The sequence below is a fragment of the Mytilus galloprovincialis genome, chromosome 12 (genome assembly GCF_965363235.1).
Source record: "Mytilus galloprovincialis chromosome 12, xbMytGall1.hap1.1, whole genome shotgun sequence".
NCBI lineage: Eukaryota > Metazoa > Mollusca > Bivalvia > Mytilida > Mytilidae > Mytilus > Mytilus galloprovincialis.
Genome location: NC_134849.1, coordinates 18,022,711 through 18,041,101, shown reverse-complemented (window position 1 = coordinate 18,041,101; position 18,391 = coordinate 18,022,711). Strand labels below are relative to the sequence as shown.

General features: G+C 33.2%; 1 protein-coding gene across 1 annotated transcript; it reads left to right on the top strand.

The window, feature by feature from the left end:
- The first annotated feature begins 9,819 nt into the window (after positions 1-9,819).
- On the top strand, positions 9,820-11,544 carry LOC143055234 (uncharacterized). The gene is made up of 2 exons (XM_076228367.1): positions 9,820-9,831; positions 10,232-11,544. The coding sequence occupies exons 1-2, from the start codon at positions 9,820-9,822 to the stop codon at positions 11,423-11,425; spliced, it is 1,206 nt and encodes a 401-aa protein (XP_076084482.1). The 3' UTR covers positions 11,426-11,544.
- Positions 11,545-18,391: the final 6,847 nt, after the last annotated feature.

The following is an 18,391-nucleotide window of genomic DNA, read 5'->3' as shown; positions in this document are numbered from 1 at the left end:
CGGTCACACCTTACCGGATAGCACGAACAGACGCCTAACGGATGAAAATAAAAGTTGTCCGTTGACAAAATTGTTATCCGTTGGGAGTCCGTTGATGTACTGACGGAATAAAACGGACGTGTAACGGATGCATAACGGACACACACCGGATATGCAACGTACGAGAAACGAACACGTACCGGACAGAACGGATGTCGAACGTACATCCAACGGACGAGTACCGCATAAAACGGACACCTAACGGAAGCGTACCGGATCAAACGGATATACAAGATATTCGATAAAAATCAAAGGCGACAATAATAATACATGTAAATCGCATACATATTCAAAATGATTCTGTGTAACTGATTTTGGTTTATTCTTCAAAATTCCGCCAAAGGGCAGTGTCTGGCCTGAATAAGAACTGCTTGATTGTGAAGACGTGCCTATACTCTAAGATCGATTATGAATAATAAGAATTCATGAACCTTAAGAAATCTGACATAGCAATAATTGGCATTTCTGACGCGAAATTTTCAATTTGCATTTATCCGTTTCAGATCCGTTCATCATCCGTTTTATCCGTATTACGTCCGGTAGAAATCCGTTTCTCATCCGTTCAACATCCGTTTTATCCGTTAAACGTCCGGTAGAAGTCCGTTGGTGGATTTATCTTCCATATCTCGAACGGATGTATAACGGACACGTAACGGATACAAAACGGAAACAAAACTGACGAGTACCGTACAAAACGGACGCCTAACGGATGTTCAACGGACATATATGCTTACCCTTTGGAAGCACCTGAGATACTCCTTGTTTTGGAGGTGTTCGTGTTGTTTAGTCTTTAGTTTTTCTATGTTGTGTCTTGTGTACTATTGTTTGTGTGTTTTTTGTAGCCATGCCGTTGTTAGTTTATTTTCGATCTATAAATTTGAATGTACCTCTGGTATCTATTGCCCCTCATTTACATGACGAATAATCCTATGTTTGATTCACATGTAGGCGTTATTTTCTAAGTCTGTTAATAAGCAAAATCACAGCTGATGAGCAATGTAATTTTATCATATATTTTTTAAAGAAATTAAATACAACAATTACGATATTAATATTTCTGGTTTCATTACAAACGAATCTTACTAGGAGAAGAAAAAATCATTAGAGCTAATAGGTCAGTTCATCAAACCAGTTACATGAACAATGCACCTCTATCATACAACTATTTCGAATCTTTCATTACCATAATTACGATTTTAATAATTCCAATTTTGTTTAATAAAATCTCCGTAATATGGAAAGAAAGACAATCATCAAAGATGATCAGCTGATATTTAATACCAAAAATACAGTAATTCCGATATTGACGTACTGTACCCGTTATAGTGTTTTAATACACAACGCATGCATCATTATTAACATTTCAAATTATTTTAGGTATTACAACAACTTGATTATGCTTAAACATTTACACATTTTTTTTTATTTCACATAAAAGCGAAATAAAACTTACAGAAAAGTAACAAGCAAATACTATTGAATGGTAGCGTTCAATCAGACAGTTGAGTATGACAAATATATACTTTTGTTAACTCTTCGTGAGTGTATGTAGATTTAATATTGTTATGTTCGCATCAGAAGGCCAGTCTGTAATCAAGTACTGAAACGGACTAATTAAGTAAAGTCGAGACCTAGTCGAGTACTCTTAAGTACAGTTAAGTTCAGTCGAGACAATGTTGAGACTAGTCGAGTAAAATGTGTGCTCGATTTTACTGGTCGAGCACAAAAACTTGTCAATTCAGACTCTGAGCAGTTTGTAGTGCATGTAAGGTGGATCATTGGTATATATTTTCTAAGATAGAAATTTATAATACTTTGCCAAAACTAGGAATTTACTATGTTTCCCCCCAAAAAAATCTCATTACCTCAAGTATGGGTCACTATAACATGACCATGCTACATGTATTATTCAAACTAAAAGTTGTGCAAAATTGCCATAATTTTGCATAAATTGTTCATGAAAAAACAGATGTTTGTGAATAAAAAGAAATCAATGAGATAGAATTTTCAAATAAGTTATGAATAATTTGTCAGATTTTCTATTTTTATTATTTATTTAAGAATTTTTTATTTCATGTATTTTTGTATATCCGGATTTGTCAGAAAATAAAAGATAGAAGCTTTTCAAACATTAAGTATTTCATGAATATGATGTTGGGAGTTTAATACGGCCTTGACTGGCTATTAAACCCTAATGTATTAATTTTCTATAGTAAATTAACACTAAATCTGCCATACTAAGATAGTGGTCGGTCTGAACCATTTTAATGAGAGAGATCTTAATTCAATAGTATATCTTAATGACTTATTTGATTTTATCAGATTGTTTAACCAAATAACTTATGCATGTAGCATTGAAAACTTTTTATGACTCATAGGAGATCCTGAAACACAAAGGAAAGTTATTGTCCTCTCATCTAATGGGCCTCGATGGCCAAGGGTCTATGATCATACACTGTATCACTAATCTAAAGTGTCCAATTTTAAATAATTAGTAGATATATGAAGATGGAGTATGAGTGACATAAGAAAACTCTCCGTCTAAGTCACAATTTGTAAAAGTAATCCATTATAAGTCTAAATAGGGTCTTCAACCCGGAGCTATAAGGGTCCCAAATATGAACAGTGAAAACCCATTCAAACAGAAAACAACAGTGTAATCTATATATATATATACACTGAAAAGAGAAACACTTATGAACCACATAAATAAACGATAACCACTGAATATTACGTTCCTCCTCAATACCCCATAGTCAGCTATAAAAAACAATACAACATGTACAATGAAAAATGAAAACAAGAAAACACTAACTGCCTTAACTTATTAATGTAGAAAATAATGTATGAAAAAGAAATGTGTCACACAACAACAAACGACTATCACTGAATTACAGACTCTTAACATCTGACAGGCACATACAGAATGATGCGTGGTTAAACTAGTTATTTGGCCCCATGTTAAATGACATAGGTCTTCACGAAAATAGATTGACCTTCACTCTATTTGTGTTTGTGTTTAATGTCACTCTTAACAACCCAGGCATATCATGTTGGCCAGTTTTGATTGGCGCAGGAAGCAAGAGTATATTTATTCAGTTCCTCTGAAGTTGTAAGTGTTGATTTAGATTCTGCAGACACGCTCATATAATAATTATTTTCTTCCGAAACTTTTTTGTAGTTTTTAAATTTCTGGATTTCTGGTTGGTTATAGAAAAAGCCATTCTACAATAACAACAATTCCGACCTTGCGTTAGAACTGATGTTTAACAAAGACACTTATGTTGTTTTTCTATAAAACATACTAGGACCAACGTTCTTAGTTTGCATCATTTTCAGGATTGCAAATGACAATGAAGAATTAATGATGTTTGCTGCTCAGTTTCAAAATAAATAACTTTTCATAAAACTAGTATGCATTGATAGGGAATAAATTGAGGAATCAAAAAAGCAAAAAAAATATAGGGGTCAATGTGCTTGTTTTCGAGATATTAGCCATTGGAATTTTGGCGGGAAAATGTTCTCTCTTGACTTTTCATAGCTTTATCATTGACCAGTTAAAGTTCTCAAATACTATTAAAAAATAAATAGAATTTTATAAGAATTTTACAAATGACTTATAATTATAAATATAAAAGATTTGTTAAAAGAAAACTGGGGCTTCATGGGGATTTTTTTTTAAGGCATTCAAATGGATAAAACTAGAGGATTCCGAAAATCTGAAAAAAAAAATCCAAAACATGACAAGCAGACATCCTTAAGTTATACTTTTCTATACTGAAATCTACTTTATCTTCTAGAATGCTCTTTTTGTTTGCAACCCATCAGATTTAATGAACAATATTAGTGATGGTAATTACAAGGTTTAGCCGTTGAAGCGTTAGATACCAAAGGGACACACAAACTCCTAAGTCGAAATTAAAAGAAAAATAAACTTTAAAAAAGACCAATAGATAAACAATACAATACAAAACATAACATAAAAAACTAAAGAGCGAGAAAGAACCACACCAAAATCTGAGGGTGGTCTAGCCAAGGTGCTACAGAAAGGTACGCAGATCCTGCGCCACAAGTAGCACCCGTCTTATTGGTCATGTCAGTACAAGCCAAGTGATGCGTTTCATTTAACAGATCACATTCAAGGGAAATATGACAAAATTGCAGGAACGAGATTTTGAACATATCCGCTATCATCTTTGAAACGGATGTTCAATGGTTGTCAACAAACTGACGATGGCGTCCTTGAATTTATCGAGGGGATGATATGAACTTAACCACTTGGAACTTTTGGTTAAATAGCTACCTTGTGAAGATTGAATTCTTTTCTGTGGGGGATTTTTAACAAGGAAATATGAATTAAAATTTTATTGCATCATCTTGATAAGGAAGTTTTTATTTACCAGAGCTAAACCAGGCTGTAATTCAGTGGTTGTCGTTTGTTGATGTGTTACATATTTGTTTTTTATACATTAATTAGGCCGTTAGTTTTCTCGTTTGAATTGTTTTACATTGTAATTTGGGGCCTTTTATAGCTGACTATGCGGTATGGGCTTTGCTCATTGTTTAAGGCTGTACAGTAACCAATAGTTGTTTTTTTTTCTTTGTCATGTTGTCTCTAGTGGAAAGTTGTCTCATTGAAAAACATTACTACATCTTCTTTTTTATATAGATCATATGCAGATATAAGAAGATGAGGTATGAGCGCCAAAGACACAACTCTCCATACAAGTCACAATTTGTTAAACAAACGCACAATAAAGCCCAGTAAGCTTAAAGTTATATTTAAATGCAGTCAATTTAAAAATATGGGATTTTTCAAAATTGTGTAGGAATAGGTATATAAAAAATCAAATTTAACATGTTATTGTTTATCTGTGTCAGCCATGCAACATTGAAATTTTAGTGAAGTAATCACTGTTTCGTCCATTCTTTAAAACATGTTTTCAGAAATAAATACAGAAAAGTATTTCTTCTTTGACAGTGTGCACTACCTTACATGGCAATATATTATACAGCCATATATAGATGGCAATAGTACATTTTTACTTTGATGTTAAGGTGTACACTTATATAACATACTGGTTCTTGAAGAGCGTCCTTCTAACTTTATTATTAGAGGGATTTATATTTCGAACCGGAAACTATCAATGATTAACGCCTACAATTATTTCCTTAAATTTATCGTAAATATAAAATTAAGAAGATATGGTTTGATTTTAAAAAATGTATTCACAAAAAATAATAATTTGAAAAATTCTCCACACTTGACATTTATACAGAATGATCCAGAACTGAGTTTCTCCATGGAAAGATTCATACAGTGATTTCCTTTTTGGTGATATATATTTTAATTATAAATTATTGGTAAACATATTTCTTATATTGTTTAGAAGTCCAAAAACAAAAACAATTCGAATGCGTATTTTAAAGCGGTTGAAAGTGTTATGTTGTAGACCCTTATACACTGACTTTTTTTAGTGAAAGGAACATTGATTTTTCTGTACATTAGACATATAAGATAATATAAATTCACTTAATCTTAACAAGTCTATGATTAATTATAATCAATAACTATATCACATTGTAATCAGCTCAGCTTAAGATTAACATGTCGATAATTAAATTCATTTTTCATTGGATTCTTACAAGACCCTCATAATCCAACTTTTGTTGCTTAGATCAATATACAATATCCGAGGTAAGGTGTGACTCAAGATATCAAAGGTTGTCAACTCTTGTCACACATATAAAAAAAAGGTAAAAGTGTGCAGTGATAATTGTTTTGTCAAATGTGTCATCAGGCAAATCATTACTTATGACTTATGAATGTTATGTATAATGCATATTACATATGATAGCGTACTGTTACGTTGCTTGTTTTACGGTAACATGTGTTTCTTGGAAAACTGGCTGTTACAACACAAGTAAATTAATTGATATTTCTACTATCGCTTGATATATATAGTAACATTGTATCGGAAGAAGATTTTCCAAGCAATTGAATGATATGTGATGAATTTCCTAACATTTATGTTTAAACAACTAATAAAATTGAGAATGGAAATGGGGAATGTGCCAAAGAGACAACAACCCGACCATAGAAAAATAAAACAACAGCATAAGGTCACCAACAAGTCTTCAATGTAGCGAGAAATTCCCGCACCCGAGGGCGTCCTTCAGCTGGCCCCTAAACAAATATATACTAGTTCAGTGATAATGAACGCCATACTAATTTCCTAATTGTACATAAGAAACTAAAATTAAAATAATACAAGACTAACAAAGGCCAGAGGCTCCTGACCTAGGACAGGCGCAAAAATGCGGCGGGGTTAAACATGTTTGTGAGATCTCAACCCTCCCCCTATACCTCTAGCCAATGTAGAAAAGTAAACGCATAACAATACGCACATTAAAATTCAGTCCAAGAGAAGTCCGAGTCTGATGTCAGAAGATGTAACCAAAAAAAAAAAAAAAAAAATAAATAAACAAGATGACAATAATACATAAATAACAACAGACTACTAGCAGTTAACTGACATGCCAGCTCCAGACTTCAATTAAACTGACTGAAAGATTATGATTTCATCATATGAACATCAGGCACAATCCTTCCCGTTAAGGGTTTAGTATCATACCATCATAACATCTATGAGAAGAACATAACCCGTGTCATGCCAACAACTGGTTTTTGAATAAATGTGTTTAGTTCCGATGCAAAGACCCTATAAGTGAATCAATATTAACGCCAAAATATGCAATCTTTAATGACCCGACAACAGTATCGTAACTATATTCCTGTTTAATAAGTCTGTTTAAAGGTTTTGTAAGCTTTTGATGTGAATACTGAACTAAGGTTTGACATGTTTAACTACTTGTATCCACATTCATGTTCAATATTTTACTTTCTGTCGCTATGAATTATATTTATGCTCCAACTCTGTTGCAAAATATTCAATTAGATCTCGCTTTATACCTTTGTGTTATACTACCATTTTGAAATATAAGTTTTCATAAAGTTACTCTTAAGAAGCTGTTTTACACAAAATTGATCTGGCGGTAACGTAAATAGTCAGGGCAGTGCAAACAAATATTTTGCACTTTTTTCTGCAATGGCTCACAATATATACCCAGATAAGAGCGATATTTTATTCAAAATATATACATTGATATATATATATTAAGTAGGGTTTTGGATATTTTTGTATATTTAAACATTTCGTCTCGCACCTATGATTAATGTATTCCAAATGTGTTATTACCATGCCTGATCGGTTTTCCATTTATTGTGTTCTACGCAAAGCCATTTGTGGTTTTATAGCGCGCTATTTATTTATCATAGTAATCATGGTAGTTATCAATTAAAAAATTGTAATATATTTTAACTAGTTAATAAACACGCCCTGTACATACGCCTCCGGAATCCGTCACATACTGATAATTATTAAAAGTTATCTTCTTATGTCTTTATTTGAACCTTCACCTTCGAGTAGATATTGACAACCAGATGATCAATGACATAATAGATCATTTTATTACAAAATACTTTTAATAACAGATTTCTCATGTCTATCGACACTGTTACATTGACATCTTTATAAAACAACTTCAACACGGAATGAAGTAATATGAAATTAATGATGTTTAAAAAAAAGGTTAAAAAAAGTTAGTCCTATAACATAAGACTCTGGAGGTTCATATCGTTTACATTCAACGTTTTTTATCGGATATTTTTTTTACTATCATTGTTGATAAGGTATGAATTTGATAAGCAAAATACAATCGAATTCGTGCAGACTGGGTTTATCAATAAAGGAAATTCTCTTATGGTTGGGGCCTGTTTTCTAACTCCCACGTGAATAGATATTTTTCGTATCACACCGTACGGAGTGTGATATGAAAAAGTGATATCAAAATTACGTTAATTTGATTGACTTATCTCGTAAATTTCCAATATTTTCATTGGCCGTTGATCAGGCCATTATTCACTGGAAAAGGTCATGCCGGGACTACTTTTTTTTCTTAACAACTGATTGTTTACTTCCGGTTTTCGCGATTTTCGTCTGCTTTATCGTCTGCATTATCTAATATAAATCTTATCATGGACGAAGAAATAAAGAAAGGAACCCGTGCACTCGTTATGAAACCTATAAAAATATAAAAAAAAAGATATATCTGGGAGCCAATGGAACAGTATTCTGTTCACACAAGAACATACAACACAATAAAATAAAACCATATTAGTTCAAAAAGTATACATTGCAAAGAAAAACGGCCGTAGCAACACAACTCGCAACAAATAGGCCACGCACATACAACTTTTTGCCATAAGAGAAATAGGTTTAACAACTTGTGAGAATTAGATATCGCTTGATATAAACTCTCGTTATTTAATTTCAATAATAATAACTCGAGTTGATATCAATCGATATCTAATTCTCACTCGTTATGAAACCTATAATGATCACACTACATGCATGTGATAATTTATCAATAAGGTCCACGTACCTCATGCACCTCGGAAATTTTTAATTGGCTAGTTTCATTTTGTAACTGACGCCATATTAGGATTTACAATTTCAGTGTATGAATTAGCAGTTTACACGTGTAAGTAAAATTGTTTCGTTTAAGAAGTTAACTTCTCTTACAGATCAATTAGTATTGCTTAATTTAAGGTTCATAAACCTCCTAAGTCGTGCGAGTGCTTTGGCATTTTCAAGTTAAAACTTAATAACAATATGTTCATGTGCAATAGATTTATCACAGTTGTAAATCAGAATTCGAATAAAAAGCATCTTGACAGCAACTTAACAACAAAACAAATGATGAATCACATATACAATATATCATGCGGGTTCATATTCGAATCAATACATTGAATGAGAACGTAGAAATAAGCACGAATTTGCACTCTAAGAAGGATTATATGTACGTCTTAGAAGTGCATTTAATAGGCCCATTCGCCTAAACGCACATAAAATGGGACAATGAGAAGATAAGTCAGTCCAAAATCTAGACGGTCAGTAGGTATGTCTGTTGAATACAATTTCAACTGCATTTAGGTTATTATATGCATGTGTTATTTGCCCCCGGATATTAACATCAAACAACTGATCTATCATTTGATACAAACACAGCTTCTGTATGAAAGACTTACGCAGTAGACAAACTTTTAAATAGTCAGCCATATTGAGTTAATAGTTATGATATTTTGGCTGCATTAAGACGAAAACCATTCATTATTAATTGTACCCAATAACTTATCTAAATTAAATGAAATACTGCAATTATAACCCTTTCCCTGGAACGCATGACTTGCCTTTTGCAACACAACTGAATAACCAATGAAACAGAAGCTGCCTAGCACTCTTTAGCACCTGCGATCAGCGTTGAATTGTATTGGGTTTGTTACCATGTCTTGGATTTTGCGTGTAGTGCTTTATAGAATGTTTGTTTGTGTATTTTGTTCTGCCTCTTCCGTTTACTCGTACGGAAATTCCACTGAGCATTCAAAATGTTTATGTCTAGCCTCTCTCTCACGCTTTGGATTCGATATCGATCGAACTGAATGGTATTCTATGAGACATGCTTTCAACTACATTCTAAATTGACAAATATAATTTATGTATCCTGCCGAATGTCGTTGGTACTCAATGCCGTCTGCCCAAATAAAAATATGGCCGCCACTGAACAGCCAGAAGTGTTGAAATCGGCGTTAGACATTACAAAACAAGTCAACCACACAATGACGTATTATATTATATGAAACATGCACTACAGACAATGAATGATCAAGTATGCACTTATCGATATAGACAGTCCAACACAATACTTTTTGTTTTATCATCATATAACATATTTGTTTTATATTTCAACTTAAATCCTCATATTAAAATTATGTTTGTTTATACTCATTTTTGGATTTTGAGTGCACAATCCTTCCCTTATCTTGGACTTCACACATTTTAAAAATTTATATTCGAACATAAACACATACGTATAACGGAACGTACGAAAGAATAAAGACATCCTTCACGTTTCCTCTCATATAAAATGATATTTATTATTGTATATATTTGTATTATCTCTCTTACAGAAGTTATGGCCGGAAATCGAACATACAAGAAATGTATTTGTGACCTGTTTTGTAGCAACATTTGTTCAGAAACACTGGAAGTATACAAAACTGCTTTAGGAGACCGGAGCGTCACTTCCGGAAGCGTTTAGTAACTGTTCAGTTAATTTCTGTGCAACTTTTGAAGACGAAGTTGACATGATTGTTAGTGAAAAAAGAAATAAAAAAAAGAATGCCTGTCGGACGAAGGGTGCATATAGTATAAAAGGACTTTTCCGTCAAATTTATCAGATTGTACGCCGTGCAAAAGCGTCACGAATAGAGAGTAAACTACTAGACATTCCTAATCATGATCTAGTGGAAACACTGAAAGACATTGCGTCAGAGTTAGGGTTTGCGTATGAATATCAAATTGCCATGTTGAAAACGGAAGCGGAAGTACGTCTGCTCGCGGACCATGCTGTTAGTTGTTCTATGAACTATTTGAAAGAGTCTGATTTAACGCTAAACAGATGCTACATTTTGGAAGCAGTCACAGATATGCCAACGAAGAAAAGTTTAAGTCGTACTGAGAAAGTCTTAACAAGAATTCAAAGGACTGACAATTTGAAAAGATCAAAGACTAAAAAATCTCAACTTTCTGAAATTTTTAAACAACCGGGTCTTCGTATACCCAATACTGAAGGGATAGGTTATAACTTTTTAAGATGTTTCAAACCTTATGGAAGCTTATGCAAACCAGATAAATATGGATATCGTGGTCCACTCCACGTCTGGGATGAGAAAACATCAGGATATGCTCTTCTGTACAACGATCAAGTTTCGTGTAATAGTGTCTACCGTAGAGAAATAGAGCGCGATATTACAGATATTCACCAACATTATCAACCAATTCAACTTTATTCGCACGTATGGTTCAGTAATATTAAGATTACCAAAGAAAACGTGGAAAGCAAACGAGATTCATTGTGTGCAGCAAATAAAAATAATGCATCTGAACCACCGGATTGTTTCACTGTGCATGCCAGGATTTGTGTCGATTTTACAGATATTACCGTAAAGCAGGATAGTGAATATATTCCTTCCGAGCAAGCATCAACGATAAACTGTCACAGCTGTAACGATAACATTAACATTTTTTTTTTTCGCTTAAAGACACTACGAACTCAATTGGTTCTATCGATGATACAGCTGATAAAGTCAAAACCGAAAGAAATGGGAATATATCCTATCCAAAGCTCATTCACAGCGACATTGACAACGACAATGTGGTTATGTCATCAAGTGATGGCGGCTCAAATAAGTTGCGTCTAACCATAGTTTACACTAATAATTAACTGGTATAAATAGTAATGTAGAAAACAGAAAAAAGTCAACAATAATGACGGACAAAAGTTACCATTAAAAACTAATTTTAATGAAGATATACTAGCAGCTGCGTAATCAATTTCTCTTTAATGCAATTTAGTAAATTGTACATATAGTATCTGAATGAGATTAAACAAGTCAAATAGAAAGAAAAAAATGGAAATAACTAATAACTGGAATTCTGTTAACGCGATGAATTTATTTACTGGTGTCTTTTTATTATACTGCTATCATTCTTTTATGATCATAAGATAGTATCTAGAAAGAAATTGTGTTAAACTTGTACCCGTTTTTCCTTATCAATGGAAACATAACGTTCACTCTGTGTTTAAAGTTTTTAAAATTTTAATAAGTTCTTAAACTTTCCTGGATTTGTACTAAAATCGAACAGAAGCTTGTTTATGACTAGCAGCTAGCATCTAGAAAGAAATGATATACCCTTTTCTTGTTTTACTAATAAATTGACTTAATCTACAGTTAAAGTTTTTAAAACCTTTATTAAATTCATAAACTATAAAACTTGGGAATTTGTTTGTAAATTTCATTTCATTGTTTTTGTTTTTACAGTAGTTGAGACACAAATTTGGAGGAATTACGACTTATGATGATGGTATATGGATGCTTGAAAATAATAAATAAAGACACCAATTGCGTGATTAACTTTAAGAATCATCCTTTCACAACAATTACCTTTTGGTATCCACAGCCATTATGTACCTTAATTTGATATCATCTCCTACAATTACCCTTTTGTGTCCACTCCAAACAATTACCTTTCAAAAGTTTTCTCTCAATAATAAACTTTGGTATCCTCTCCCAATATGAACCCTTTGATATCCTCTCCCAAAAACATGTATGTACCCTTTTGTATCCGCTTATGACAATTACCTTAATATCCTCTCCAAACAATTACCAGTCAGTATCCTTCCAACATTTAACATTGGTATCCTCTCTAAAATACATGTAGTACAATTTAGTATCACAATTACCCTTTGGCATCCTCTTTCAACAATTATACTTTTGTATCCTCTTCCAATAAGAACCATTTGGTATCTTCTCCAAACAATCATCTGTCAGAAGTTTTCTCCAAATAATCATCCTTTAGTATCCTTTCCTAATAAGTACATGTACCATTAAGTATCCTCTTCTGACAATTACCTCTTGATTTTCTCTGGTATTGCCTCCTAACAGTTATCCTGTGGTATCGCCTGCCAACAATTATCATTTGTTATCGACTCCAAACAATTATCATTTGGTATCCTTTCCAACCTACTACCTTTTAGTGTCCAATCCCAACAATTAAACTTAGGTATCCTGTACAAACAGTGACCTTTTTCTATCCTCTCCCAATAGGTACCCGTAGGTATCCCCTCCCAATTTTATAGACATGAAAATGGGTATTCGCAATTTTTAATCTAATTATGCTCAAGATAGGAAAAAAAAACATGACAAATAGACACTCACACGCATAAGCCGTAATAAACTGGCAACGTCTTGGCTAAAAAGAGAAAAGGTATCAAGTAGTAAACAAAATATAACATGGAAAACCATATCAGGACTAAACAACACAAACTCTATAAAACGGTGATCTCTACTGCCTTGGAAAGAAAAACAGATCCTGATCCACATGTGGCACCTGTTCAAATTCATATACACATACAAAAAACGTGAAAAGTACACAAGTCATGATATGTACATTTCATTTTAACTTCTACACAGTTCATTCGAAAGTTTATATGATTGTACATATTTTGAGATGTAACATCAATTTAGAATTAAGAGACGTGCTTCCTACCACCCCATATAATAGATATTTTAAATCACTACAAACCAATAATGTTAAAGCTTATGATTAAGAACGCATACAAACCATCAATACTTGGTGCTTAAATAACATACTTTAGGAAGCACACAATACATTTGCATGACAACCAAGCATTTCATAAATTAAGAATTAAAAAGTATTTTAATATCAGACTCTTTATGCATAATTGAGTTCTAAGTCTGTTGTTAATGGTCTTTCATGTCAATGTATTGGCCAATCAGGATTCCCACCACTTGAATATATCCCTCTGAAATAGTGAATACACAGGCGGGCGTACGCGATTCATTATTATTGAAATGATCAAAGACATTAAACATTCTAGCCTCGGTATGGTTACCTTTGCTACACGGAGATGGAAATAAATTTGTCTGGCAAGGTTCGCCTTGAAAAAGAAATCAGTAAAATATCTTTGTTAAAACAACTGAAATAAGACATAAAATCTAAAGCAATAATTTTCAGATCCAACAAAAAATGATACACTTTCATTCAAGGCCAAACAATGGAAAAATTATTGAAACAAGGTAAAGGCTGAATATTAAAGCGTCTAAATTTAGTTTTATTAAATATTTTTTGTGTTAATTAAAAAAAATATCAATAAACGACGAAAATGAATGTTATAGAAATACGTTATAAAACATTTTAAAATGCTGTACGTCCTAAGCGCTTTTCCAATTCACTCTCAAAAGGACACTCAAGCCGGAACATTTGAAATGCATGGATGAATAAACATTTTTGGAAAATAACAAGATATATATGGACAAAAGGTTGATAAAGAAACAACACAATTCATCTATGTTTAAATCTTGATCAGCTTAATTTCTGATATTTTATCGCAGGAGAGACAAAAAGACGGACAATTAGAATATGCCATGTTCCAATTTGTAGGTGATATAATGTGTTAAGTAGATACCATACCTTATTGGTATAGAGTGTGACGAACATTTCCTTTCCGGTATCTAAGGCATACTGGTATCCTTCCAACTTAGTCCGGTCAGATACTTGAGGGAACGTGATGAAACCAACCTAAAAAATATAGCATCGATTCATTAATGTATCAATCTGTTAAAAGGATAAAAAAATTTAGTAACATGACCTCAGCATATACAGATTTTTATTAGACAAACGTTTTTTTTAATATATATGTAAGACTCTAAAGTGCGATGGTACTCTAAAGTACAATGGTCACGCTAAAGTGCAATGGTCTACGCTAAAGTGCGATGGTGTCAGACTCTAAAGTGCGATGGTTGTTTGTTTTTTATATGCGATCAGATGACACGCTAAAGTGCGATGGTATGCCACGCTAAAGTGCGATGGTATATGACACGTTAAAGGACGTTGGTTTACACGCCAAAGTGCGATGGTTTAACGGGAATGGTGTTCAGGCAATGTCTTTTAATTTTTGCTGTGTTAATATTAGTTTTTGTATATTGTTTATAAAGTATGCCGTTGTTTTTCTCTTTTGAATTGTTGTAGACGAGTTATTGTGTGGTTTATATAACTAGCTATTCGACTATAGCCGATACTCCACGCCTTAGGTCATAAGTTATTAAGTGCGCACATCAGCAACACGTACCAATTGTTTTGCAATGGTCGTTCTGATAACTTTTAGTCATAAAACTACTATTTATCTGCTGGGTTAGCCATACGCTTCCAGTCTTAGATCGAGACTTGTGTCATCGGCAATCATATGATGATACTTCACAACATAGAAGGAGCTTCTAAATTAAATTTGGACGAAATGAAATACTTTGACACTTGGTGTATTTTTATTTTTTCTCTCTCTTTTACGGTTTGCGCCTTCCCCTTACTGTCGCCAGTTTTCTATGTTGATGAGAAAACCTTTTATCCACTATCCTGACACAAAAATGTTTGTCTGCGACGACACAGCGAGTTCAAAGGTTTTGTACTGTGGTTGATTTCGTTGGAAAAAATCCTCCGCATACAGTCTTCTATATCACCTATTAAAAATGTTTCGTTTCATTTGTATCTCTTTTTTTGTCTTGTAAAAAACCTTCATCGAGAGCCACAAATATTCTCGTTTATCGGCATGTCGATTTTTGTATTTTCAAACGACTTGAAGCGTCATAATGCAAACGTTCACACTTTCGCGAACAAACACGCATTCGCGGAAAAACGCACTTTAGCGTGTCGTGGCATCGCACTTTAGCGTATACCATCGCACTTTAGCGTGACCATCGCACTTTAGCGTCCGCATCGCACTTTAGAGTCCTACATATATAATTTGCGTGCAATCGTACAGTCCATGTAGGACCCTGTTTTTCAAATATGCAGTTGTTGTGTAGCTAGGTTAGATTAAAACACCGACACACGTGTATCTAAAACAAAATATAATTTTACCGGGACATCAATAATGTCAAAAATGTCAATCATGTGTCTGACTGCATCTTGTATTTTCCCGTTGTATGTAATCAGTTTCTGTGTACTATCACAGCGTCCCCAGTGTCAGCTGACGGAGTAATGAGTAAATAAATGACCATGGACTTGTTTCGTTTCTTCCGTTTTGATCATATTTAGGTTTTGTAAGTACCGTGTCTGGTCTGACTGTCCACTGTGAAATTTTATTGATACATAGGCTTCATTGTTGACAGCAACTCCATCAAACTTCTCATTTGTAGCTAGATATTTACAGATGTAAAAATATAAATGTTCAGTTAACAATTAATAAAAAACACGTTATCGTTGTATTGGCAAGGAGACAATTATCAGTTTAAGATTACAACACGGCCTTAATCAATGAGCAATACCAATACCGTAGTGTAAGCTATAAAACATAAAAGAGCATTAATGACAAAATGTGGAAACAAAGCGATAGATTTTAAGTAAGATTCTAGTATTTTATTTTTATGTCATATGAAAAGAGGACAATTTGACATGTTTTTTTTTTTATTGAAATCAAACCGGTGACACTCAATTCACTTGATATATTTTGTATTGCAAATATCCTTTGCGATATCATTTCAACAGTGTATATCAATAAAACCATATATTTGAAATTAAAAAAGAACTATTTCGCTTTCATGCATATATGTAGATGTTTTTTTTTGCCTGAATATATGTATATACAAAATATACGTTTCAGATATTTCTATGCTTTAGTATACATGCATGTGTAGTGACAAACATGACCGTCTGATTGCTATTCATCCTATACTTTTTATATATTATGTGTGCAATACCTGAGCAATGATCGTTGTACCAGACAACGTGCTAAATTAAATCCTTTTCTGATACGGCAATGTCACTAACGGCAAAGAGTGCATATATCTGGAGCCCAAGTACTGTTGAATGACCTTCACTTTATTTTTTGTTTTATCAATTGAATTCCAGGTAGTCCGCACGATTTTGCATTAAACCCATCACGTAATTTATGATGAACGTCCACAAGAAATATCTTTCGAATATTGAATTTCTCTGCCTGGGACCTTACATGTGTTCCATAGCCATTGTCGTCTACTATGGGTGTCCCAGGTAATTGTAAAGCATTTCCAATGTTTATCCCAGTTCAGAAAGTCACTTTGGCTACGTCTGGGTTTTCTTGGGTCATAACCGTCCCTCCATACATAGATGGCAAATCCATTGCTGATTCCCGTCAACAGAAAACAGGTGGACTTTTGTAGGAACAAAAATAGAAATATTACACCCGGAAAAGTCAGCAAATTAGATTTCATAATGGCACACTAAGTTTGTGTAAAATAAATAGCTCATTTACCTTAAGTTTATAGATTAGAATATTTACATCGCGTGACATTCGTGTACACCTAGTCGAAAATTTTCTTACATATTATATCCTGTTTTGAGTTATGAAGGAAGTTATACTGTGTAAGCTATAGGGAATATAAAGATATAGGGGAAATCATTATATTCATCATGGTTTATAAATCAACGATTAAAACCTAGTTAACCTGTAGTTAACTTTTTTGCAGACATAAATCAATTTATTCAAATCATGCATTCAATAAAATATCTCCTCTGCGATTGATAAAGAAGGCCTCGAATGCAGTTCAATTTTTGTATTGTACTCTTCTACTATAGCCTATCAACACTTTGTTTGTAAGTTCGAACCCCGCACTTGACAATTACGATGTGTTCGACTCCATCTTAAGTGCATAGAATTGTCAGTTCCCCCCAGCTTCCTTCAGCTTCCTCAACTGCAAATCGTGATCGACACAACATGGCCATTAGTGCTTAACGATCGTTGAACATTTACTAATTAATCAATAAATCAACTGATTTGATACAATATTTTTCAGGCTAAAGCTTTATCGTATTTGTGTTTATGGTCATTTGAAGAATATGACATGGTGCTGATCTTTGTGGAGTAGATGGAATTAACTATTTGTGGATTCTTATAAATTCTATAGATAACTTTTGGACCATTTTCAATCTCGGTCTATATCTAAAATTTATTCTTGCATACGTTTGATTTTTTAACCCTATATGCTAACATTGCCTATGTAAACTTTAAAATTGTGTGTATGCCTATTAAACGACAAATCTATGTGACGTATTAAATTTTCTGACGTTAGACATATAAATCAACGAATGTGTTTGTAGATAGATGTTTTTGTGTTCTGTTAAATTGTTCCTTTTAAAATTGTTATACGATGATGACTGATGTACCCATATTTTGACTATTTTATTTATTGTGTCTGTTTAGTTAACGCATCAATGTAAATATAACGAAATTTGATGAGACTGTCATCAATTTGAGAGGGTTAGCGCTATAAAACCAGGTTTAATCCTCTATTGTCTACATTTGAAAATGCCTGTACCAAGTTAGGAATATGACAGTTCTTGTCCATTCGTTTTTGATGCGTTTTGTTATTTGATTTTGCCATGTGATTATGGACTTTCCGAATTGATTTTCCTCTAAGTTCAGCATTTTTGTGATTTTACTTTTTGATTGCTTACGTTCAATATTATTCAAAGTTTTTTTCAGACTTCAGAATAGTTTGCATTACCTTTTGTTTTACTATAAAGCCGACTGTCTGTTGTCCTCTAGTTGTCTTCGTGTTACTATAAAGCCGACTGTCTGTTGTCTTCTAGTTGTCTTTGTGTTACTATAA